Raw genomic sequence first — 24,871 nt, forward strand, 5'->3', positions numbered from 1 at the left:
ATTAGAGATTAGATTGGTCGGAATACTCGCCCTGAGATGCTGACCTAAAAGCCGTTCCATCGTCTTCAAAAGAAAGGACGAAAGACTTATTAGTCTGAAATCTTTGGGGACAGTGTGCGAGGGTTTACCTGCCTTGGGTATAAAAACGACTTTGGTTGAGCCAGTTTATGGCTCTTTGTCCGGCGTCAATCAGTTGGACTGGGATGATGCCATCTGTTCCCGCAGACTTGTATGGCTTAAAGCTTTTAATTGCCCTGAATATGTTCTTCTTACTCAGCAGGTTTAGAATGGATCTTGAGGCAACACAACAGAAGGAGGTGCGCTGTAGTTTAGTCTGTTTACAACGCAGCCTGGGAAATGTGTGTTGAGGAGAAGGTTAAGCGATTCATTGCTGGACGTCGCTATGACTGATCGGCTTTCTTCAGGTACCCCAAGGTTGGGGTCAACTTCGATAGCACTTTGTGCAAGCGAGAAGCTTCGGAGTTACTTTCGATTTCACTGCAGAACTTACGCCATGAGGCGCGTTTGGCTTACCTAAGTTCTTGTTAAAGGTTGAGAGACTGACCTTGTACTCGGATCAGTTCTGCTCAACATTTAGAGCTTTGGCTCTGTGGAAGAGTCTCCGGTAGGCTTTCCGGAGTTCCCCCAGTTTCGGAGGCCCCTAGATTTACTAGGGGGACAGGATTTGTCGAGCGCCGCATTGCAGGCGTCGGTTAATCTTTTTGAATTTGGCAAAACTTTTGTTACTTTTCAATAAGGAATTGAACAAGCTATTCAAAACCAAAATTTTATAATTTACAAAAAAATTTTAGGATTTATAATCGTTGTTCAAAGTTTGACCATTGACAGAATAATTATTGCCATATCAATTAATTGGCGAGAAGTTAAAAAGTTCTCGGAATTTCTGTCATTAGCTTATTCCTTTTAAAATTTGAAGAAGCTAAGCCAGTTTGTTTGTGTTTTACAGCAATTAATAGCTAGCTTCCTCGTGCTTTGAAAAACTAACTGTTCTGTTTTTGAAAAAATTAAGAACACCGTGCTTAAAAGGCAATGGTTAATGCATTTTTCTTAAAAAGTACTCAAGCTATGAGAACATATTTTCCCCCTAGTTTAAACAAATTAAAAATAAGAATTGAATAAAACGGAAATATTTTTTGCGATTATATTTTATTAGAATTTTTTAAGAAACGTCATTTTTTTACTATTTTTAATTTTACGCTGTATATAAAAAAGGCAATAATTGGCCAAGCATTGGACTGCACGAAAAAACAGTTGCGATATTCAGCAAACAACCAAAAGAAAAAACCATTGCCACAATTGAACCTTTTAAGAGATATTAGTTATTTTCCATTCCAACCCATGCTGACTAAACGGCCCTACGTAGTCGGCCATTAGAGAACGCTGCAGAGATGTTGCTCAATATATTCTTTGTTTGAAATTCAAACTAGCTATGAATTAAGAAACACATTCATAAGGTAAAAATACGTAAATTTTAGATTAGCCAAGACACCGCCCCTTGCCATACACATATACACATACATATATGCATAATTTAATTAAATATTTTCATATTTAAAGAAAAAATGTTCCCTATTTTCAAATGTTGCAACCATTTCAGAAGAAGAGTGCGCGAGTGCCCTCTAGCGGAGATGATGTAGAATCTAAATAGTACATGTACAATCTACATGTTAGATGTATAATATATATTGTAGATGTAGATAACATATGTAGGAAAAGAATGTAAAATGTAAAAAAAAAAAATTCTAAAATTCTAAAAAATCATATGCTCAAAAATGTATATACTAACTGAGTACGGGTATAAAAGTAGAGTCGCGTCCCAAGAAGCGACTCACATGTACCTTCTCGTTTTTATTTTGGTAAATTTGTCTTTATTTCACACATATATCACAAAGAAACATTACAATTACATATTTTACTGTTACTACTCTATAAACTTGACATTGACATTAATTAGAATTACAAGTAACACTAGTCAACACGATTTTTCCTCAAGGAACAAAACGAACTTTTTCTTAAAGATTTGGGGCTAAGAAATGGTTTGATGATATTTTTTTTTTTTCTATGGCAGAACTTTTTTTTATGGAATTTTTTAAAACTGGTATTTTTTTTTAAAGCTTTTTTTAGAGGAAGCGCTTTTTTTTTCACATAACTCTAGTATCTTACGTCTGGTTGTAAAAAACTTTGCTTTTTTGAAAACATAATTAAAACAGCTAGAAGTTAAGCCCAAACACTTTGTGATTACAGCTTACCGTCTGGGAAATATAAAGCATTGAAATGCAAAAATGATGATTTTTGTGCGGTATTTTTTACGAAATTTTGACTTTAAAAACTCTAGCTGTTTTAATTATTTTTCAAAATAGCAAAGTTCTTTACAACCAGACGTAAGATACTAGAGTTATGTGAAAAAAACAAGCGCTTCCTCTAAAAAAAGCTTTAAAAAAAAATACCAGACTTCAAAAATTTTTCAAAAAAAAGTTCTGCCATAAAAAAAAACCATAATTCTTTAAAAAAATTTAAATCTCCATATCTATCAGAAAAAGTCGGTTTGGATCCTTGAGGAAAAAAACAGTTCGATTTTGTCGAGTAGTGTAATTAACAAGGAAAGGAGTGAGATCTGTGACAGGACGATACTCTAAGTTTGAAATGTACTAAGGTCTTTTGTTCTTCCTACAGCCTCCTGTTAACAGGTCAGTTGGATAGACTCGGGCCTGCCTTCGTAAACGTCTACCTCCAGCAAGTCTCCTTGCCAGGACGTTTGGATGGTTTGCTAGTTTGGCCTGGTACCATTCGGTCTGTCGGTTTATGACATCACCTAGGGACACGAAGGTCCCTGGGTAAGTCTACGTTTCTAACAAACCACTCTGCTCCTGTGATCCTCCGTAGAAACTGGCTCTGGAAAGTGCTGATCCTGTTCAAATGTGTCTTTGCAGCAATGCCATATACCTGAACTCCGTACCTCCATACCGAAGCCAGGACTACCTTATAACTTAGAACCTTGTGGAGAGGCTATGTTTATTATTCGTGTTGAGTAGCCAATACATTTTCCTGGCCTTGTCTTCCAGCTTGTCCCTGACTTTTGCGATGTGGCTTCTGAATGTCGGGGTGTCGAGGGTGACGCAGAGGTACTTGTACTCTCTATGCTAAGAAAACAATTCTCCGTGGAGGAACACTACTGCGCACGTTTGCTTCTTGAGGGTGTGCGTTACCACTGCACATTTGTCAGGATTTACGCTTACGTTCCACCTGTACGCCCAGTTCTCGAACTTGCTGAGGTAGACCTGCAGGTTGTCAGTTGCGTCATAGATTGGCGCTCGACATGACGGCCCTGTCGTCTGCAAATGTTGCAACTTTGATGGGCTGGTTCCTGGACTTGAGGAAAACCTCAGGCTTTGGCATGTCGTGTGTGAATAGAGTGTAGAGCAACGGCCCTAGCTCGCTTCCTTGGGGTACGCCGGCCCGGATGCCTTTAAAGGCCTGTCTACAGCACCGCGGAAAATTGCGGCAAGGAATTTGCTAGTTCTTCCGTGAGGGTGTGGAACATAGCTAAAACAGGGTTGATGAATCAGCTGTGTTTTGTAAACAGAGGCAACTGTAAAATTCTGCTAAAATTAAAAAAGGAAAAAATGCACTCTGATGATGAAGTGATTGTGTTGGTGGCGGCATAGATTGTTGCAAAACAAAAAAATAATTTTCATCTCTATTTTTGGTTTTGCAGACAGTTATGCCTACATCTTGCACCATTCACTTCAGGAAGAATTGTTAATTATATATTCCTGAGCTGGGTATCAGCTGTTCTCTCAGTCCACACACGGTCCCGATAGGCAACTATCGATATAAATCTGTGGATTCCGCTCGTGTTGCTGGATACACACTCCAGGAATACGTAAACGAAACATTCCTGTCACAGTTTTTTTATATGGAGTTTGACAGGAATTTTTCGATTTTTCAGCATATACAGTTGGGGGTTGAGGAGGCGTTTGATCTTGGCAAGGAGACCATCATGCCACACCAGGTCGAACGCCTGCTGGATATCCAGGTATGCTGCCACCACCTACTGTTTTTTGTGGAATCCGTCTACGATGTGTACAGTGATCCTATGTAGTTTCTATGGGGTATCGTGTAGCAGTCTGAATCCGAACTGGACAGATGGGATGGCTGCTTCAATTGCAGGGGTGTCTAAAAACTCCTCTAGGAGTTTCCCGAATGTAGGCAGCATTGATGATTTCATCGCCTTCAGGAAATTCTTCCTTGCATTCTGGAGAAGAAGTTTTGCTTCTTTCAGCCCTGCTTAGACCAGATCAGATCAGCATGAGCAAAACACTCTAGGGTTGGTCCGGCGCCAAGCAAAGACGGCCTCAAATGAATCTTTTGACACTACGATTAAGGAGGAAAGCCACCTGCAAAAAGATGGCTGGGAGAAAATTGAATTAATGCCCGAATACAGTCTGGCTCTTCCCAAAGGATGTGATGCAGAAGAGGAGCTCGCGGCAATCGTACAAAAAAGCTACTACCATAAAGCCATCCCGTGAAAACTTCGCCATTGCAGTACGACACGATGGCCTTATATTGACCAAATTTTTAATGGACAATGTAACAGCGACCACGCACAGCTTAATGCCCGGCATAGTCGAAGAGCTGGACATGCTTGCCATTTTGATGCCAATATCTTAGCTAATTTTCGGTCGAGTGCCCAGGTTCGCCCAGGCCAAGGCGGACATAGATCTGGAGCTGTCGGGCCACGTTTCCTGGACGGGCACCAGTTCCATAAAGATGTACATCTATGCAAGTCAGCAAGAACAGACCATAACGCGAATGAACGATGTGCCTTGATCCGGTTCCGTCTCTTGAGATAGAGGAATGCTGCGGTGGAACTCGCCCTCTAGAAGGGCCAATTCCTGAATGAGGTTCGGGACAAAGTTGCGCATGCCGATATCATCGGTGAGGAGGGAAATGCAGAAATCCCTTTGTTCTGTCAAGCACTTAGCCAAATCATGTTTGTTGTTAGCGCAAATCGCGTCGAGCGATTTACTTTTACTTTTGTCCTTACTCCAGCGGACACCAATCTTTCAGAAACTTGATTGATAATAATATGATTTCGTGTCACATGTTTCAACAGCAGAACAAAGTAAAAGGGAAAACTTGGTCAGCGAAATGGCTTTTGAAACGCGAGTTAGAAGGCAAGTACATCAACAAACTTTGTTTTTTCTATAAATTAAAGGATACAATTCCTGTATTGTACGATGTTCTTAATGGGGAGTTCCTAAAGTTTCCTAGCTCAGAACAGGACTGGAAAGAGATTTTTTCGGACTTCCACGAGCTTTGAGGATTCCCAAATTGGACCGAAAAGCATTGAACCGTATTGCACATAATCATCAAATTAGCTATATATCAAATTTAATAAGCTGAAAGTTTCTTTTCGCCTGTTGGAAGAATGTTTCCCTAAAATTCTAGTTCCCCGTCTATAGTTAATACACTATTTGAAATTTTTACAGATTCTATTTGTAAAAGCCTAGTACTCAGACGCGCTAAATTTTCAGTCGACCGACAGTGCTATATATTCCGCTCGGTGCCTAGTGTGACTTAAGTTGGCAAAATGTATGCTCTACGGTTACACTGTTTGGTGTTTGTTTACAAGCAGGAATCTGTTTGAATTTCAAATGTATTGCTAAAGTAAGCAGAAATGTCTTATTTGTGGGCGCTGTGGAGCTGGAGGGCGATAATGCACACGGCACTATTGAATAAATCCGATCCTGCAGGAAAGATAGATATGCAATCAACATGGTTTTAATCTCCTTTTTAAAAATTAAAATGAGTACCGGGTATAAAATTAATAAATAATAATATCCATATAATCGGTATTCATTTGACTCCCTAATTAAATTTAATTTATCTTCATTATTGCACTTTTTTAGCTGGCTTGCACTTGTTTCCTTCCATATTTAATGTGTGTGTGTTGTGTGTGTTTTTGTGTCATTAGACGACGGAAGATGAAAATTTTCAATGTTCCGATCGAGACGGGAAAATACCATCGGCTGCTTTTCTAGTATGTATCGAATGGCCTTTTCTCGGAACTGAGTACCGGTCTGCGAAACGCCTGCTACGAAATATTCTATCTTTCGTCGTCCATAAGGCACATACACACACACACATTAAAAATTTAATGCAACAAGTGCAAGCCAGCTACAAAAGTGCAGCTATGAAGACAAATTAAAATTAATTAAAGCAGTCGAATGAATACCGAATGTATGGATATTATTATTTATTAATGTTATACCCGGTATGTACTCATTTTAATCATTTAAAAGGAGCTGAGAGCCATGTTGATTGCATTTTTTTCCCGCAGGATCAGATTTATCCAATATTGCGGTGTGCATTATCGTCCTCCAGCTCCACAGCGCACACAAATAAGACATTTCTGCTAGCTTTAATGCAAAATTTGAAATTTTAGCAGAGAAATATTTATTTCCTTGGTATATTTACGCTGTATATATTTAAAAAATGAGAAGGTATATTTCGGTATATTTTTGATGGTCAGACGGTATATTTTATCAATAAATCCGCGGTCACACTGATGGCGTGGTGCGCGTGAAATCGACGGACGGGTCTTTCGTTTTTCACGTTTTGTTTTTGTATATATTTTGAACAAATATAAGTATAGAATTGTGTACATAGTGTAATATTTTTGTAAATATACGTTTCTATGCAAAAGCAAAAACACATTGCCACCATTAATTACCAAAATTGAGCCGAATGACCATTGTGTCATGTAACAGCCGACACCAATAACAGCCAAACACCAAACCAACCAACCAACCCAATTCAAAATAAAAGAAAAAAAACGTGCGTCTCGTCAGTTTATGTTTGTATGTGCATGTGTGTATTTGTGGGTGTTGACAACCCTCTCCAAGACGAATTTACATTAGCTAAACAGTTACATTTAAGGTGAGTGGGCTTTTTTCTCGACAGACACACCATAAAAAACATCTCAAGGTACATGCATAAGTATATGTATGTAGGTATCAATTAATACCTTGGAACAGCTGACGCATACCCGTACACAGCAACAACAACAGAAATGGAAAACCATTACCTTGCCCCAGCAACATCTCAGACACCCTTCCTTCCCTCTTCCAATCGTGCATTCTATCTTGTTTGGCGGCCAGTAGTCGCAGCCTCAAGGGCGTTGAACCACAATAACAACAGGGCATTCGTGGGGCAACGCATTTTCGCCTTTGGCTTCACGAATTCAGTCCAATTTCCGTGGGCGTTCTTCTGGCAAGACGGGTTCCTTTTCCTTCCGTGAAGCGACGAAGTAACCGTAACCGTAACCCTAACCCTCCCCCTTCCTCACTCGTGGACAGCCATTGAATGGGTTGTTGGTACTTGCAGGCCAGGCCCCGATACGCCCTTCCCGAGTGCTAGGCGGATAGACTCCATCGTGTGGCTCTGCGACTGTGCGGAGGCAGTGTTGTTTGTGCTGTATGAGTTGCTATCGCAGTAAAAATACGTGTTTGCGCTCTTTATTTTTTTTATTTTGTTTTCATTCGAAAATGTATGCCAATGTGGGTCAATGTTTCGCACATGTCCGTTTATTGTATGGGGACTGTACTTCGATGGGGGGATAATAACCGCTTGATTTGTCGCCAGTTTATTACCACCTACCCGTTGTGTGGGCTAAGTTGATTATCACTGAGCCGAAAATTGCAAGAGTCGAAATTTTTTGGTGCGTTTGTGTTCCCGTTTTTAAATGAACGTTGCTTTTCGGCTATCTGTGCTAATGTTTTCAATTCCATTGCATCCTGACAACAGCTGGAACATTAATGGAAATAATTTTCTGCTTGGGTGCTTTACTTAAAAATCTAGTCTACATATGCATACATACATATGTACATATATGTGTATATGTATACATATATTTATGTATTACATATATACAATATGCATTTGTAGTGCTCATAATCGTAAGACGTTTGCATCTCGTCGGGGCCAATGCACTCGGCACAAATGCAATGTGTCTTCCGCCTTGTCCAAGCTTCGCAAATGCTTTCGATAACAAACAGCTGCTGATGGCCATTAAGGCGCATTTCCCTTTGTTCGAGTTGTGACAAATCCGACAAAAGACTATGCAGAGTCATCGCGTCGTCAGCATGTCTGGAGACTTTGTCTGTGCCGCGTACGGCGCTACCTGCTTAAGAAACACTTCGTAGTTTCCGAAACAGTTGTGACCTGTCTCAACAAAGCCGGTGCCCCGACCCGTTTTGGTGCTCTTTAAACGTTATTAAATGCAATTATTCCAGGAACTCGATTGGGAGGGAAAATTTCCTCATATACCACCGCCGCCGCTGATACTATCCGAAAAGAGTGATCCGACCTATCGTCCAACTCGATCCGGACGGACTAGGAAGCTTATCTTTACAACTGATTGTGCTTTTGCGGGAGTTATAGTAACGGTTCCAAGAAGAAAAGCAGTGTACACCGCATAAGGAAATCGCATAAGAATCTCGAATGTAGCGCAGGAATGGTGTGCATGCGTACTCTGTACCTATTACACTAGTCAACACGACAATTAGGCTGTGGCCCAAAATGACTTTTTCTTATAGATTTCGGGGTTTACAAATTTTTAACGAATTATGTTTTTTTTATGGTTTAGTTTTTTCTTAAGGAATTTTTTAAAATAATATATAAATAAAAAATGCATGCCAAGAATTATTTTTCTTTCGACTTTTCCAGAGTTTTTAAAGTCAAAATTTCGAAAAAAAAAATACCCCAACAAAATTATGAAATTTGAAAACGTAATATCTTCCAAGCGTTAAGCTGCACATACAAAGTGTCTGGGTCCAATTTATAGCTGCATTTGTCAGCTTTTCAGAACTGCAACCAGATATAAAATACTTAAGTTATTTGAAAAATAGAAGCACTACCTCTGAAAAAAACCAAAAAAACAAACCAGATTTTAAAAATTCTTTTTAAAAAAAATGACAAAAAAAAAAAAAATTTAAATCCCGAAATCTATCAGAACGAGAAGGAACGTGTGAGTCGCTTCTGGGGACGCGACTCTACTTATACCCGTACTCAGTCAGTATATACATTTTTGAGCTTATGATTTTTAAGAATTTTAGAAAAAAAAAAAAATTTTACATTTTACATTTTTTTGCTACGTATGATATCTACATCTACATATACAATGTATATTCTACATCTAACATGTAGACTTTACATGTTCCAATTAGATTCTACATCTCCTCCGCTAGGGGTTGCTCGCGCACTGAACGCTGCAGAGTGTGCGAGCGAGAAGGAAAATGAGTTGTGTTATTGTTGGCGGGAGGGGGAGGGGAAGCAACTGAAAATTAATTTCTTCATTCTGGCTATAATTATGATCCGATCTGATTCAGATTCGGCAATCTGGTAGATATGGGCATTTTCTACGATACTGCGTTTTTAGTTTTATCGTATCTTTAAAACTGTGCCTGCCACAGATTTTCGTCCTTTGTGTGGGCGGAAGGGGGCGGGGCGAAATTTTGAAATACACTTGTAGCAGTGTGATATCACATAAGTCTGGAAACAAAATTTGGTTGCTCTAGCTTTGATAGTCTCTGAGATCCAGGCGCTCATCAAGACGGACAGACGGACAGACGGACGGACAGACGGACATGGCTATATCGACTCGTCTATTGATGCTGATCAAGAATATATATACTTTATGGGGTCGGAAACGTTTCCTTCTCTGCGTTGCACACATCCACTTTTACCACAAATCTAATATACCCCTTAACTCTTTTTTGAGTACGGGTATAAAAAGTCATTTTGGTTCACAGCCTAAATAAAAAGTTCAATTTTGTTGAGTAGTGTTATCAGCCGTTGGCAACAGACATTGGGCACAATGGACGCGGGAGGATGGGATGGTTCGTGGTGCGGCGTTTTTTAGCTTATTACATTTTTCGAAAATTAGAAAATCGAATCAGTGGAACACGTGCACAGGTGTACACAGGAGCGCAAAAACTATGCATTGCCATTCAAATTGTATGCAATCGATTCCTCACAGCTGTTGCGCTTTTCACGTTGGCAATTGTTCAAAAGGAATGTATTATTATACCCGTACTCAAAAAAGAGTTAAGGGGTATATTAGATTTGTGGTAAAAGTGGATGTGTGCAACGCAGAGAAGGAAACGTTTCCGACCCCATAAAGTATATATATTCTTGATCAGCATCAATAGACGAGTCGATATAGCCATGTCCGTCTGTCCGTCCGTCTGTCCGTCTGTCCGTCTTGATGAGCGCCTGGATCTCAGAGACTATCAAAGCTAGAGCAACCAAATTTTGTTTCCAGACTTATGTGATATCACACTGCTACAAGTGTATTTCAAAATTTCGCCCCGCCCCCTTCCGCCCCCACAAAGGACGAAAATCTGTGGCAGGCACAGTTTTAAAGATACGATAAAACTAAAAACGCAGTATCGTAGAAAATGCCCATATCTACCAGATTGCCGAATCTGAATCAGATCGGATCATAATTATAGCCAGAATGAAGAAATTAATTTTCAGTTGCTTCCCCTGTCCCCCCTCCCGCAAACGACAACGCAAGTCATTTTCCTTCTCGCTCGCACACTCTGCCGCGTTCAGTGCGCGAGCAACCCCTAGCGGAGGAGATGTAGAATATGAATGGTACATCTAGAATCTACATGTTAGATGTAAAATATACATTGTATATGTAGATGTAGATAGCAAATGTAGCAAAAAAATGTAAAATGTAAAATTTTTTTTTTTTTCTAAAATTCTAAAAAATCATAAGCTCAATAATGTATATACTGACTGAGTACGGGTATAAGTAGAGTCGTGTCCCCAGAAACGACTCACACGTTCCTTCTCGTTTTCTGTTTACAAACGTATAGCTGTACTCACATACATATATATACATATATTACATCTATTCGTAACCAGATATTGGAGCGGCTATGGACCAATATATGTAAGTGCAAATGTCGCACAGATTGCTTGCTAATAATACGTAAAAGTCTGTCATGCTTAAACTGGTTTATTGTTTGTTTTCCTTTTGTCTCGCGCACAATCAACAATTTAGTAGGATTGATCCGCTTCAAGAGCCTTTTTTCCTTCAATTATCGAAATTGGAGAGCGCCACAGAGATAAAAAGAATATATGATCAATTCTAGAGGCTAGACCTCGCGTTCACTTAAATGGAAACTCGCATAATTGCTTCCAACGCGTTTCAATTAGACAAGCCAATTGAATTTGAAATTGTTACAGTACCAACAAAAATTTATTTTCATTTACTTTCTGCGATAGCCGTTCAGGAAATGGCCTCCTATGCGACGGGACAAACGACGCTCTGCGGCTGCTGTCCACGAATATGTACATTAAACTCTTTCCTATAGCCACACTTTTTAAATTTGGGACCAACAAAAACAACAACAAAATGTCCCTAATCAGCGACAGTCGAGTCAGCATTCTTAGGTCATGAAAACAAGAAGATGGAATGCAAATGCAAAGGGATTTTTTCAGGGTGCTAATGCTTGGAATGCCTGGAAAGTGGCTTTAAAAAAGGATATCACTTGTTCAATTTGAAAGACTGAAAGTGTCTCAAAAATAGTTTTACTATTTCCATGACCACAGCTGTACATACATATATACATATGTACATATATAAATGGAAACAATGGAACCCTTCATTTCCAAGCCACACTTGGAGAAAGAGAGCACGAGATACATACATATAAATGTATGGATGAAGAAGCTCTGGTGGACCATGGATAAATGTTTATGTTTTGGAGTTCTCTCCCCTACAATTTGATGAAGGCTAGACTGCAATTAGGCATCCTGATCCAGAATGTGTTTGATTTTTCGTTCTGCAATATGTTTATAATGGCTAGTGGATCTTAATAATAGCCCTCCACTAACATTAAACCAATTAAAGACACGATCTACATATGTTCTTAAGCTTCCATTACACCCAACAAACAAGCCAATCAACAACAAAAAAAATTTTTTCCATCTCTTTCTCTTCTTACAGACCATGCATAAGGAAAAAGTTATAAGTACACAGAAAACAAACAGCAAAGATCATAAGTTAAATGGAGCCAAAAATGAAAATAGTAATAAAAAAGGTCAGTAAACTCCACAAAAACCACATCAATCACAAGAATCACATCCATTATTAACAAATTAGAAACCTTTAAGGCTGTACAATACCATCCATACAATCCTTCCGTGTAATGATTGCTTGTAGAGATTTCTGAATATTTAGGTGGATCTTAATTAGATTTTTTATCGTAATTGATCGATTATCTCTATCAATCATATCTAATAACCCCGCATAGCCTTATACATATGTATGTACATACATATGTAGATATGTATTCTACCGTGAACTCGCAGCGTAATGTAGGTTTATGTATGTAGTCTGTGAATGTAGAAGCTTGAGTAGGAGACTGCCCCAAATGATTACAGATTTTTGATCCAGACCAGGATCAATCAGTCAAGCACCGATTAAGCCATTTCCATTTGGCAACCTGGGACACAGTGGCATCGGGCGCACTCGATTGATTCTGTAAGCAGATCCATTTTTGAGTATGTACACCATTATCACATTGCGACGTTATAAACTTGTGTTTCTGAAAGATCCAAGAATACCTGTATATGGCTGGTGATATACAAATTTAAGGAACTTGAAATATTTTAAACATTACGTTATTTAATCAAAAAAAAATTAACATACAAAATTTGTTACCGGAAAGTTGATATTTGTGCAAAAATTAGTTTAGTACAGTAAATATTCGTTTTTTTTTTTTGTAGTTCGAATGAAAGACCTCCCAAGTCATGAGCAATCACTGTATTTTGATTTATGGCAGCGGCAGCATTGACGAGGCCAGATAACGAAAGTCGAGAAAGGGTGAAGCGACAGTTCGAGAGCGTAAACGGAGGCAAAGCAAAGATTACGTTAGTTTAGCTTTAAGAGAGAATTGATAGCACTGGTCAACACGATTTTTCCTCAAGGAACAAAACGAACTTTTTATTAAAGATTTGGGGCTTAGAAATGGTTTGATAATATTTTTATTTTTTTCTATGACAGAACTTTTTTTTTGAAAACTGGTATTTTTTTTAAGCTTTTTTCAGAGGTAGCGATAGTTTTTTTCACATAACTTTAGTATCTTACGTCTGGTTGTAAAGAACTTTGCTATTTTGAAAAGGTAATTAAAACAGCTAGAAGTTAAGCCCAAATACTTCGTGATTTCAGCTTACCGTCTGGGAAATATAAAGCACTGAAATGCAAAAATGATGATTTTTGTGCGGTATTTTTTACGACATTTTGACTTTAAAAACTCAGGAAAAGTCGAAAAAAAATTATATCCTGTGTTCTCTATTTTGTTGTGTATAGGTGCGTTAATTTGGCGTCGTTTAAGGTATCGCTCATTAATATCTATGGAGAGACTTTGGAGCTAAAATTCTTTAACCAAACCTAAAATATGGAAAAAATGAACAAAAAATACCTTTTGTAAGGTTGCGAGCCCAACTGCCCATTGGGAACAAAGGAACGCGATCAGGTACCAAATGTACAACCCTTGTTCGACAATTTTTTTTCGACTTTTCCTGAGTTTTTAAAGTAAAAATTTCGTAAAAAATACCGCACAAAAATCATCATTTTTGCATTTCAATGCTTTATATTTCCCAGACGGTAAGCTGAAATCACAAAGTATTTGGGCTTTACTTCTAGCTGTATTAATTACCTTTTCAAAATAGCAAAGTTCTTAACAACCAGATGAAAGATACTAGAGTTATGTGAAAAAAACAAGCGCTACCTCTGAAAAAAGCTTAAAAAAAAAATACCAGACTTCAAAAATTCTTAAAAAAAAAGTTCTGCCATAGAAAAAAAACCATAATTCTTTAAAAAAATTTAAAGCCCCATATCTATCAGAAAAAGTCGGTTTGGATCCTTGAGGAAAAAAAAAGTTCGGTTTTGTCGAGTAGTGTAGTCAGAGGATGGTTAAAAGAGACAGTTTTCTAAGGGGATGTAACTGATCGATTTTGTTTTATTGCACTTGAGCTTGAGTAGAGTTAAGTAGAGACAACGTCAATCCGTTTTGAGTAATCCATTAACTCTCTCTTCTATTGCCCCACAGTTAGCTTACTCAACAAGAAAGATGACAGCGAAGAGTACGATCTGGTGCCGCCCGACGGTGGCTGGGGTTGGCTAGTACTGTTTGGTTCCTGCTTAACCAACATACTCATTCCTGGCACAATCAAGAGTTTCGGGGTACTCTTCGTTGAGTTTGTTGAGGAGTTTAATGCGACGACGACAAAGGCCTCATGGATCCCGGCAATATGCTACTTCCTCTACAGTTCGTTGGGTGAGCTTCAATCTGTCCCTTGTAACTTTTCAGTTTTCACTGATTGTTCATGCTAGGTCCTGTATCCAGTATTCTGTCTGTGAAGTATTCATATCGGACCGTCACCTTGCTGGGAGGCGCCTCAGCGTCGCTGGGCATGATACTGTCCTTCTGGGCATCGTCAATAGAGTATTTGTATATCAGGTGAGACCGCCGAATTACATTTAATTTCCAAAATTTATGCATTTCTTGTCGTTTAGCTATGGAGTTCTGGTGGGTATTGGCGCTGGCCTATCCTTTCCGCCCACAGTGTATATTGTGACGTCGTACTTTGTAAAACTGCGCGGACTGGCCAACGGTCTGTGCATCTCGGGCAGTGCATTGGGCAGCATTATACTGCCGCCTCTACTGCGCTGGCTGCTGGAGACTTACGGCTACCATGGCTCCTGCTTAATAATGGGCGGCATCACACTGAACGTTTTTGTGGCTGCCCTGTTCTACGAGCCAGTGGAACAGCACATGGTTCGAGTGCCCCGTGCTCGCCAGGCACTAGACGACATACCCGAGGAGGAAGACATCGGAATAGTGATGAAGTTCGAGAATGTCGATGAAACAGCAATCAACCACGAGCAGTCTGACAAGCAGCTGCTGCCCTACAATTCGCCACCATCGCCGCTCTATCTGCCCGACGATGATAAGCAGCAGTTCGTGAGAAGTGCCTCGGAGGCGGTTGTCCAGAGCTACGCAAAGCCCGGTGATGAGTTCCAGCCGCGCACGAGAAAGATCAGCACGCCGGTGAGGCTGCCCCAAAGAAATCAGACATTTACGCCGGGCCAACTGAATTCGCAGTCATCGCTGTACGCCGTGCCCGAGGGTCGCTCCAGTTCCAAGCTCACTCTGAGGAATTTGTCAAGGTCGCGACTGTCGAAGCGTTCCCCTTCGACCAGCAGCTTCTTGTACATCAGCACACCGTATCACGGCAGCACGTTGTCCTTTCAGCCAAAGGAGTTCTCATCGCATTTGTCACTGCGCTCGGCAGGCAGCAGTGGATCAGCAGGTGCCACAACTGGCCAAGACAGAGCCCAGGCTACTAACGACACTCAGGGAAAGACGCAGTCCTCGCAGCGGTCCAAGTTCTTCGACCTCAGCCTGCTCAAAGATCCTATGTACTTGGTCATACTAATCTCCAATTCGACGAATGCCATCAGCTACACAAACTTCATAATTTTGCTGCCCAGTTTTGGCGCTGCCAGGGGCTTCAATAAATCGTTGGCGGCCTACCTTCTCTCTGTTGTATCCGCCACTGACCTAATTGGCCGTATTGGCGGCTCAGCTCTTTCGGACATGGGATTCATTCCCAAGACCTGGTACTTTGTGGGCGGCTTGTCCATATCGGGTCTTTCCCTCACGCTACTGCCATTTGCCTCCTCCTACGGGACGGTTTGCTTTTGGTGTGCTCTCTTTGGCCTCGCCTCCGGAATTTATGTGGGAATCACCGCAGTCATTATGGCAGACATGCTTGGCACAGAACGCCTGACATCGTCCTACGGAATCAGTCTATTTGTCAACGGGCTTCTTCAGTTGGTAGGCCCGCCATTGTGTACCTACTGGTCCGAGGCCGTTAAAGATTTCAATCCACTCTTCCACGCCCTGGGACTAACGCTACTCGCAGGGGCCAGCCTGTGGAGTTTCATGCCATTGATAGAGCGACGCAAGGCCAAAGCTGAGGAGAAACTCGAGGCACAAATCGACGAGGAAGCTGTTGAAGGTTACTGAAAGGGGGGAACGTACAATTAGATGTTAAGCTTTCAAGAGCGTACAAACAGTGATGGAGGAGGAGTTTAGCCAATCAGGAAAATCAGGTCAGGAGTTGAAGAGAGCATTGAACACATTTGAAACTGTTAATTTGGTTCTTCCAGCATCTTTTTCGTCTAACTGATAAGTCTTAATTTAATATTGTATAACTATTACAATTATTGTTTACTTAATACCAATATATTTATAGTCTAGGCAGAATAAACCCGGACGGATTGGATGGATTGCAAGTGTGTAGCGGAGAAAGCTAGAGTTTTGTAACTATTTTTTCTACAAATATGTCAAACAAAAGAAACACTAAAAAAATGAGCAAAAAATATAATTGAAAAAAAGGAAATACATATCTACTCGAATTATTTGTATTGTCTTTTATGGCGAAGAAGCCCAGATTGAAATTTGTATTTCAAGTTCTTAGACATTACAAGGGTATTTTTAATTCATTAAAATGTCTGTAGCAGTCCGACGATCAACTTGACAGGAATTCCTTTGAATACTTGTTGTGCAATTATCTGACGGTTCACTAAAACTATTGTAAGAGTTTTGAATGGAAAGTTGCTTGGTTTTTCTTTATTTTATTTATTTATTCTGCGAATAAAGATCACATTGCATGCAGGGACAAGATAAAAATCATGGTATGTTGATAACGAGGATATATGTATTAATGTAGTTTTCGAATGCACTAGGTGCTATTAGATTTTGACTTCAGGAATCCCTTTGACCGCAGAAAGCGGACAATAAATGGTGTGGCGCCCAACGTAATACTTATTCTGGCAGGAGCAAACACTTTGTGAACGGCATAGGCCACCACAAAGGTGCTGCCAGTGGCTACCTTTTCCGCAATCGCTGTTGATGTTATGCCGAGGAGTTCCAGAACAGGCACCAAATTTATTCCACTGAAAGAAAGGAAAACCACATTAGTTGGTGCATTTTTAGAGCCTTTGAGAATAACTTAGAGGCAGGCAAATGCAGATGAGTGCGTAGTTACCGCCTTACCTGGACACCACTAAATAGAAGCCTCCAAGCGAAATCAACGAGATGCCTACATGGAATGTTATTATGGTAGTGCCATACTCCTTGAATGCCTGCTTAAGTTTCTCTTTTTTACTTAATTTAGCTTTTATTGGGGCATCTATTGTTGCTGGTCTCGCCGGCGGTGGACTCGTTTCGGAAGAGGGTGGCGCAGAATGTGTGCTATAGTTACGCCGGGTCGAAATCAGCCAGCCTACAGAACAAGAGCCACGCATGCGAGCGAGTGTGTTGTATGAACATATAAGCATCATTAGAGATGTCCCAAATGAAATATCAAATATGTACAACTAGTATGTTAGTAAGGTTAGTAAGAGCCGGCTGGCATGCAACAAGTCATTCCAATGTAACAACTGTTTGATGGATGCTCACCTCTGCTGGTGCCAAGGGTTGCATTCTGATCGTAAGTCCCCCAATCCGCACGAGCGCTATCACGAAGAGCGCTGTAATGTGAGCTGTGGAGGTTCTGCGATGTAAACTTATATTCCTGCGACCATTGCCCCCCAGGCATGTTGAGATGCGAGAACTTGTGCATTCCACCAAAGGGTGTGGGAACATTGCTCTGCATCACCGAATTGAGGCTGATGGAGCCGAAGCAGTCATACGACTGGACGTGGGGGTCCTGGTAGACTGAACCGGCCAAGCTGGCACTATAACTGTTATCTGTGGTAATGTCGATGGTCGAGATGGGTGCCTGTGCCATCATTACAGTGCAAGAGATGTCCCGGGAGCGCTGTGGTGAGAAGCGTGTTATCTCAGCGGCGTCCACATTGATCGGGAGAGGAATAGCAGCAGCTGCGGCATAATTTTTCATTGTAGAGCTCGTATGAAAAGTTTGAACGGCTATATAAGCAGAAATGATCGTTATTTCTCTAAAATATTTATATTTCAGGAGCACTGCGCAGTTTGGCAGACCAAGGGTACAAAGTTCAACTCAATATACGCCGCATGTATACATAATATTTATATACATATGTATGTTTGTATCAATCTATAGCATCTGTGGGGTCTGATTCTATTATCATTTGGCATGATTGTCCCAATGGACCGTACGGTACGTGTGTGTGTGCGTAATGATTTTAAACTTTGTGACCTCTGGACAGCAGTCCAGTGCTGCGATTGCTCACCTGTGTATCTCTTTAAATTGTGCATGCCCCTGCCGGGAAGGCGTACGGCATACACCAAAGAAGCTTTGCCAGTAATTATAAACATTTTAAGCGATTGACTGAATGAATTAAATGTACAAACGAAATTGTCAAACTGGCACTAGGCTAGGAAAAAAAAACGTAAACAATGGCAGCCGTTCGCCAGAGTTGTCAACTAATAAAGTGGTCCTAGAGAGGAGCGATCCTTGAGTATTGTATGACCTTAGACTTTGCTAACTGACTAGCTGGAAAAATAGAGATGGGAATGACTGCAGTCAGAGCGGGAGAACTATATGCATCAATCTGGCTTCGCAGTTGAGCTGGGACTGTATACTGTATACAGTATACTGTATGGTTAGTGGCTGGGAGCAGCGCTGCGCCAGAATTGATCCATTGATTTACTTTGCGGATACATGTTTGCTGGCTTGGTGGCTGTGTTTAGCTTGAAAACTTTATTTTGTATCAAATAGTGCCTCTGTTGTTGGACAGAAAGTCATTAGACGTGTCTACAGATGGCTACGTACAACAATGTTGCATTTTGGGAGACAAACCCTTCTCTTCGCAGCTAAACTATGCACTGTTACTTTGGTTTTAATATGATTAAGTAATTTATAACAGACAACACAGACAGCACACATATTCTGTAATCGCAGCAATGTATCGAATCCGCAAATATCGATAGCCGCTCCTCTGTCTTTAAACCAACTCAACCCTGTCATATGTCATGAAAATGCGAATTTATTTACAAATTTGGCGATACGTAAGAAAGAAAGACGCGTAATAAAATAATTCATTCAAATTTAAATTATCACCCCGTCGTAGCAGATAATTATGTAAATTGGAGGAGTGCGGTAGTACACGGGTGTCGACTCACCTTTTCCGAAGAAGTGGTGCAATGCTAAAATACAAAATAAAAAGTGCAAACATTGCCGCGGCGGTTGGTTTGTGGTCGTGGTCAAGATATGTTTTGGAGATGGCGACATTGCGACCAAACCAATAAATTAGCAACGAATAAGAGATTCTAATTTTAGCTTGTGTAGCAACAATAAGAACAATTACCAAATCACACAGAAGGGAAGCCAATCTACAACTAAACGTTCAGCTGCAGCAGCTGTCTGCATGTGTGAGTGTCTAGCGCGTCCGTGTGTGTGTGTAGAAAGTGTGCACGTCAGGCGTTGGCTAGCCATGTCCAGAATTACATTGACCACGTTAACACACGCAGGCAGAGGTATCAACAACAGCAGCAGCGATAACAGAAACAACGATACCCGCACAGGCACTCTCACACATCTTATGGAAGAGCACCAATCGAGAGCGGGAGCAGGAGGAGCGACAACGCCTGCGGGCGGACTGATATCGGATGGTGCGGAACGACTACGACGTCAGGGCAGTCGATTGCAAACCTCGCGCTTTGCCTGCCTACGATGTTGCGGCAACTTTCTCACATATCTGGTGCGCTTGCGCAGCACGCCCGAGGAGCTGGAGCAGCGCTACAAATCCAAAGAGATTGATAAGTTTTTGGAGAAGGAGAAACATACGTTTCGGCGGCAGGTAATCTCCACTGGGACTTGCAACCGACCACCTGAACCCCAACAAAGCCCTGAACCTCTATGGTCACATCCCTCTAAGGTTTGATCTTTTAATTAGCTTGCATATGCGTATACCCAAACACATATTCGGCTAAGCTCCCTTCAGCGGCTGATCTCTCTGGCAGCAGGCAAAACAAAAAAACAAAAATAATTCGTCAACCAAGTTTTCACTTTCCGTTGTTGTGAGGCGCGGGGATTGACTTTTACGCTGACTGCAGCCTCTGGCTTTTGTTATTGCATCATTTGATGCAGTCATCAACAAAGTTATACTCATAAAAAAGCGATTCAATTGACTTAATCGTCTGGTGGCTTTTCTTGGTGTCTGGATTAAATTATTGTCATATGTGGTTCCATTGTCGCCCGTAGTTCATGGATATGGTAGTGATAAGTAGTCTTATTCCAGGTAAAACTGCTGCTATTGGGTGCTGGGGAGTCGGGAAAGTCAACGTTCCTCAAGCAAATGCGGATCATACACGGAGTCAATTTTGATTCCGAACTGCTGCGCGAATACCAACATGTGATATACCAAAACGTTATAAGAGGTGCGGAACTATCTGTGGATAAGTATACATATGTATGTATGTCCAATCCAGTTCACCAATGCAATAAACATATTTTTCAGGAATGCAAGTACTGTTGGACGCTCGGGAAAAACTTGACATCTCGTGGGGCAACGATGGCCGCGAACAGGATGCCAACGATGCCAAATTAATGGAATGCAATGCAATAGAGGCACTAAGATTCATGGAATTTGCACCGCTAATACGCCGCCTGTGGCAGGATCGCGGCATAAGGAGAGCTTACGAAAGACGGCGTGAATTCCAAATTGTAAGCTTTTAGCGTAACTGTCATTGTTTTATCTAAGAGTTATATTTTTTATCCGGCTTATGCATTTTTCAGAGCGATTCCGTTAGCTATTTCCTAGACGAAATCGAACGGCTGGCCAAACCGGATTATGTGCCCACGAACAAAGATATATTGCACTGTCGCAAGGCAACCAAGGGTGTCTACGAGTTTTGTGTTAAAGTACAGGTGAGACTCTGTGAGCCAAGCATTTAGTTAATACGTAAACGTAAATACGATGTGAATTGCAGAACATTCCATTTGTGTTTGTCGATGTGGGCGGGCAGCGGACGCAGCGCCAGAAATGGACTAAATGCTTCGATACATCCGTCACATCAATTATATTCCTTGTATCTAGCTCAGAGTTTGATCAGGTGCTTGCCGAAGACAGGTACATACCAACTCAAATAAGTGTTAATCGAACAGCAGATAAAAGCTACAAATTATTTTATATTCCATTCTATAGAAAAACCAATCGCCTTGAGGAGTCTAAGAACATATTCGATACCATTGTCAACAATAACACCTTCAAGGGCATTTCAATTATATTATTTCTGAATAAAACGGATTTGCTCGAACATAAAGTACGCAATCCAGAGACTGATATACGCTGGTACTATCCGCAATTTAATGGTAATCCGCACTCCCTTCTGGACGTCCAAAACTTCATACTGCAAATGTTCATGAGCGTACGCCGCAGCAGCAGCACCAGTCGAATCTACCATCACTTCACTACTGCCATAGATACGCGCAACATCAATGTTGTGTTTAATTCGGTCAAAGATACGATATTGCAGCGTAATTTAAATGCTCTGATGCTGCAGTAGCACTAATCCCAATTTGATCAATTTATTTCGGTGCAGTCCTGAACCAGAACTAGAACCAGATCTAGGGTTTTTCGTGCCAGACTGACAATCTTTTTATAGTTATATGTACTCATATATAAATATGATATGTCGTGTATGCATTTACATATGTACTGGACATATCCATATAACGAACGCAAGTGCCAGCTGTCAGGAATCTATAATTTTGTAAAGGGCCACCCCAAATTGTTGTTAACTTTTTAAAATGGTTTAATTATTCATTAATTTTGTATTAAAGGAAATTTTATTATTATTTTATTAGCATTTACATTTAGTATATGTTTATGTACTCTATTTATGCAAAACTGTATATAAATTATTTTGTATGTGTTCGTAATCGCTTCCAGATCCTGCTATCAAACAGACTTCAACGCCATATGCATATATAAACTAACCAAAAACTGATAATACATGCCCCCATTTTTTTTATTATGTATTTAGTTAAATTCCTCTATGCCTTTTGCTACAATAACTTTATACAAGCGTACATATAACATAGAAAATATACATATGTTTTTATACCTACATATGTACATATATACATAATTAGTCGGAAATCGAATATATTACAATACATAAAAAGTGAGAGAACGAGCCTAATGTTAAGAAGAGTGCTTTCTCATAGAGTAAAGTCAGCAACCAATAAATGTACCAATCAAATGAAAACGATCAATATTTAATAAATGGAACCAATCGAATTCAAAAATAATTTAAATAAAGATAAATATATACCTACTTTTATTTTTAGAGTCGCAATGTTTACATAAATGCAATTTAAATTTCAATTTAAACACTTGCATAAGGACGTATTTGGTGATACTTTGATGTACCGAACGTTTCTATAGGATTTTTTGTAGTTGGTAATATTAACTCGTTTTAACGGCGAGGAGCAAGGGAGATTTGATTATTATTCCTGCGGGCATCTATCATCGTTTTACGTTGGAGTCTAGTGGAAAACGTAAACCTATTATTATACCCGTGCTCGAAGAGTTAAGGGGTGTATTCGATTATTTGATTTACGTTGGACGTTGATATGCAATGACTGCACCATCAAGTGGCCCATGCGACACCAAGCCGAAGCCTGTTACGCGCGGAACCCAGGCAGAAACGCAGCCCTCCTCCCGCCCAACCGACCGAGAGGCGCTGCCGCATGACGCGCGACGCGTGTTACCGAACCGATCGCGAGCATGCAGGAAAGATAGGTGTTAGACTAAAATTCGAGGAAAATTAGAGCTAAACACAACTCTAAGCGCTAAACATGCAAAGATAGCTAAAAAATATAACTAATTACGGGAAAACTGGATGTGTGAAACACACTCAGATTGCTGAATCTGGTTCAGATCGGATTATTATTATAGCCAGAATGAATAAATTAGTTTGCAGTTGCTAGCCCACCTTCCAGTGCTGCAGCGCTACTCGTTCTTTTAACAGATAAAATATTTAAAAATTGATATGGTATGGGTATGGTTTAAATTTTGTTGTTTTCAGGTGGTAGACGCACAAGTATCGCAAGTAATTCTATTATAAAAAACATTATCCGATTCACTTAAAATTCTAGAAAAGGAGGACAGCGGGAGAAGTTTTGAGCTATGAACTAGCGTCGTTGTCACTACAGCAAAGTCGATATTGCGTCGGGTGGCCTTGAAATATTAAGAATGGTTGAAGTTTAAGTGTTGGACATAATTCGGAAGCTGGGTGGGAACCTGCTCTACTGATAGAGAAGAACTCAAAACTGACGAAATAAGATCCGGGCTCAACTAATAAAAACATAAGTGATTATTATTTTGAGAACAAAATGTATGTCATAAAAATACTGGCATCAGATTAATCCAGAATATCCAGATTTTCACACGGTTGTAGTAAACACATATATTTACATACATATATGTTTTATAAACAAGTTATATAAACTCAAAAATAATTTTCATAAATATCTTATCTAATCGTGCATTTGATGTGTGTGGTGGGGAAAGTGGGGCATGATTATTCGGCCCTTTTAGTTTGCAAAATTAATAACTTGTGAACGAATTATGATAACTTCATGAAATAAACTGCGTTTGAAACTAAGATCTTCCAAACTGAAGTCTGCACGAGAAAAATGTCTAGAAGCTTATAGCCTTTTTACACTGGGCGCGTCTGCTATCGATATCGGAATAGACGCAATGAAGCAGAAAAGGCGTTTACATTGGAAGACGCGCGTCTTGAATTTTGTTTTGGGTGCTTGATGACAAGGAAAGTAAACAAATTTTGAGAAATCAACAGAATTATGCAAGACGACAAGAAAATGGACGAAAGAGAATTGATTCTTATATTAATTTATTATTTTCAGACATTTTCTTGTAGAGCTTGTGGGAGTTCTTCTTAAAATTATGAAAACCATCGAAGTTCGTCTCCAGCAGTGTCATAATGGCATCAGGGGATCACAAAATTGTCGTATGATAATAATACAATCAGTTTCAAGTATTTTATTTCATGATTTTATGTATATTTTCACCTTTTTGCACAACCATTCATTTTAGCGCCAAAATTTGATTTTTTAACTACAAGTTTTTGTTGTTCTTAGAGGTGATAGTTGCGCTGATAGGCAGAAAAGTGCAAAAATGTGCAGTTAAGCGCAAAAGCAATCGAATATATCGAATAGACGCACATGAATCAGAGACCGACGCAACTTTTTGCCACCACTAGGGCCCTATTCTTAACCTATGTAAAAAAAACTGAGTCTTCGCCAAGACGCAAAGAAGCATGACGCAGCCCCAAGGTAAACGGCCTATTAAAATACATTCAGGCTCATGTGCGTCTATTCGATATATTCGATTGCTTTTGCTCATTTTTCGGATTTTCTGCCTATCAGCGCAACTATCACCACTAATAACAACAAAAAATTGTAGATCAAAAATCATATTTTGGCGCTAAAAATGTATGATTGTGCAAAAAGGTGAAAATATACATAAAGTCATTAAATAAAATACTTGAAACTGATTGTATTATTATCATATGAAATTTTTCTGACCCCCTGATGCCATTAAGACACTGCTGGAGACGAACTTCGGTGGTTTTCATAATTTGAAGAAGAACTCCCACAAACTCTACAATGAAATGTCTGAAAATAATATTTAAATATGAGAATCAATTCTTTTTCGTCCATTTTCCTGACGTCTTGCTTAATTCTGTTGATTTTCAAAAATTTGTGTATCTTTCAAACACCCAAATCCAAATTCAAGACGCAC

The 24,871-nt window shown here is 40.0% G+C and overlaps 3 protein-coding genes across 5 annotated transcripts; 2 read left to right on the top strand and 1 right to left on the bottom strand.

Annotated features, from left to right (window-relative positions):
• Positions 1–6,582: 6,582 nt before the first annotated feature.
• On the top strand, positions 6,583–16,710 carry LOC111074564 (monocarboxylate transporter 13). The gene is made up of 5 exons (XM_022367379.2): positions 6,583–6,963; positions 12,047–12,140; positions 14,154–14,381; positions 14,438–14,564; positions 14,621–16,710. The coding sequence occupies exons 2-5, from the start codon at positions 12,050–12,052 to the stop codon at positions 16,134–16,136; spliced, it is 1,962 nt and encodes a 653-aa protein (XP_022223071.1). The 5' UTR covers positions 6,583–6,963; positions 12,047–12,049; the 3' UTR covers positions 16,137–16,710.
• A 25-nt stretch (positions 16,711–16,735) lies between these two features.
• On the bottom strand, positions 16,736–18,574 carry LOC111074566 (uncharacterized protein C18orf19 homolog A). Of its 2 annotated transcripts, XM_022367382.2 has the most exons (4): positions 18,329–18,574; positions 17,574–18,044; positions 17,169–17,397; positions 16,736–17,068 (listed from the first exon to the last, which is right to left on the bottom strand). In XM_022367382.2, exons 1-4 carry the CDS (start codon positions 18,411–18,413, stop codon positions 16,855–16,857), a joined length of 999 nt encoding a protein of 332 aa, XP_022223074.1. In that variant the 5' UTR covers positions 18,414–18,574; the 3' UTR covers positions 16,736–16,854. The 2 variants fall into 2 exon arrangements, with proteins under 2 accessions (XP_022223074.1, XP_022223075.1); XM_022367383.2 differs by lacking the exon at positions 17,169–17,397 and having other exon boundaries at positions 16,980–17,068; positions 18,329–18,565.
• Positions 18,575–19,053: 479 nt separating this feature from the next.
• Positions 19,054–22,310, top strand: LOC111074565 (guanine nucleotide-binding protein subunit alpha homolog). Of its 2 annotated transcripts, XM_022367381.1 has the most exons (7): positions 19,054–19,469; positions 19,569–19,897; positions 20,339–20,477; positions 20,558–20,763; positions 20,836–20,967; positions 21,030–21,169; positions 21,245–22,310. In XM_022367381.1, the coding sequence occupies exons 1-7, from the start codon at positions 19,466–19,468 to the stop codon at positions 21,603–21,605; spliced, it is 1,311 nt and encodes a 436-aa protein (XP_022223073.1). In that variant the 5' UTR covers positions 19,054–19,465; the 3' UTR covers positions 21,606–22,310. The 2 variants fall into 2 exon arrangements, with proteins under 2 accessions (XP_022223073.1, XP_022223072.1); XM_022367380.1 differs by having other exon boundaries at positions 19,055–19,897.
• Positions 22,311–24,871: the final 2,561 nt, after the last annotated feature.

This window comes from Drosophila obscura, unplaced genomic scaffold (genome assembly GCF_018151105.1).
Source record: "Drosophila obscura isolate BZ-5 IFL unplaced genomic scaffold, ASM1815110v1 contig_46, whole genome shotgun sequence".
In the NCBI taxonomy this organism is placed as follows: Eukaryota; Metazoa; Arthropoda; class Insecta; order Diptera; family Drosophilidae; genus Drosophila; species Drosophila obscura.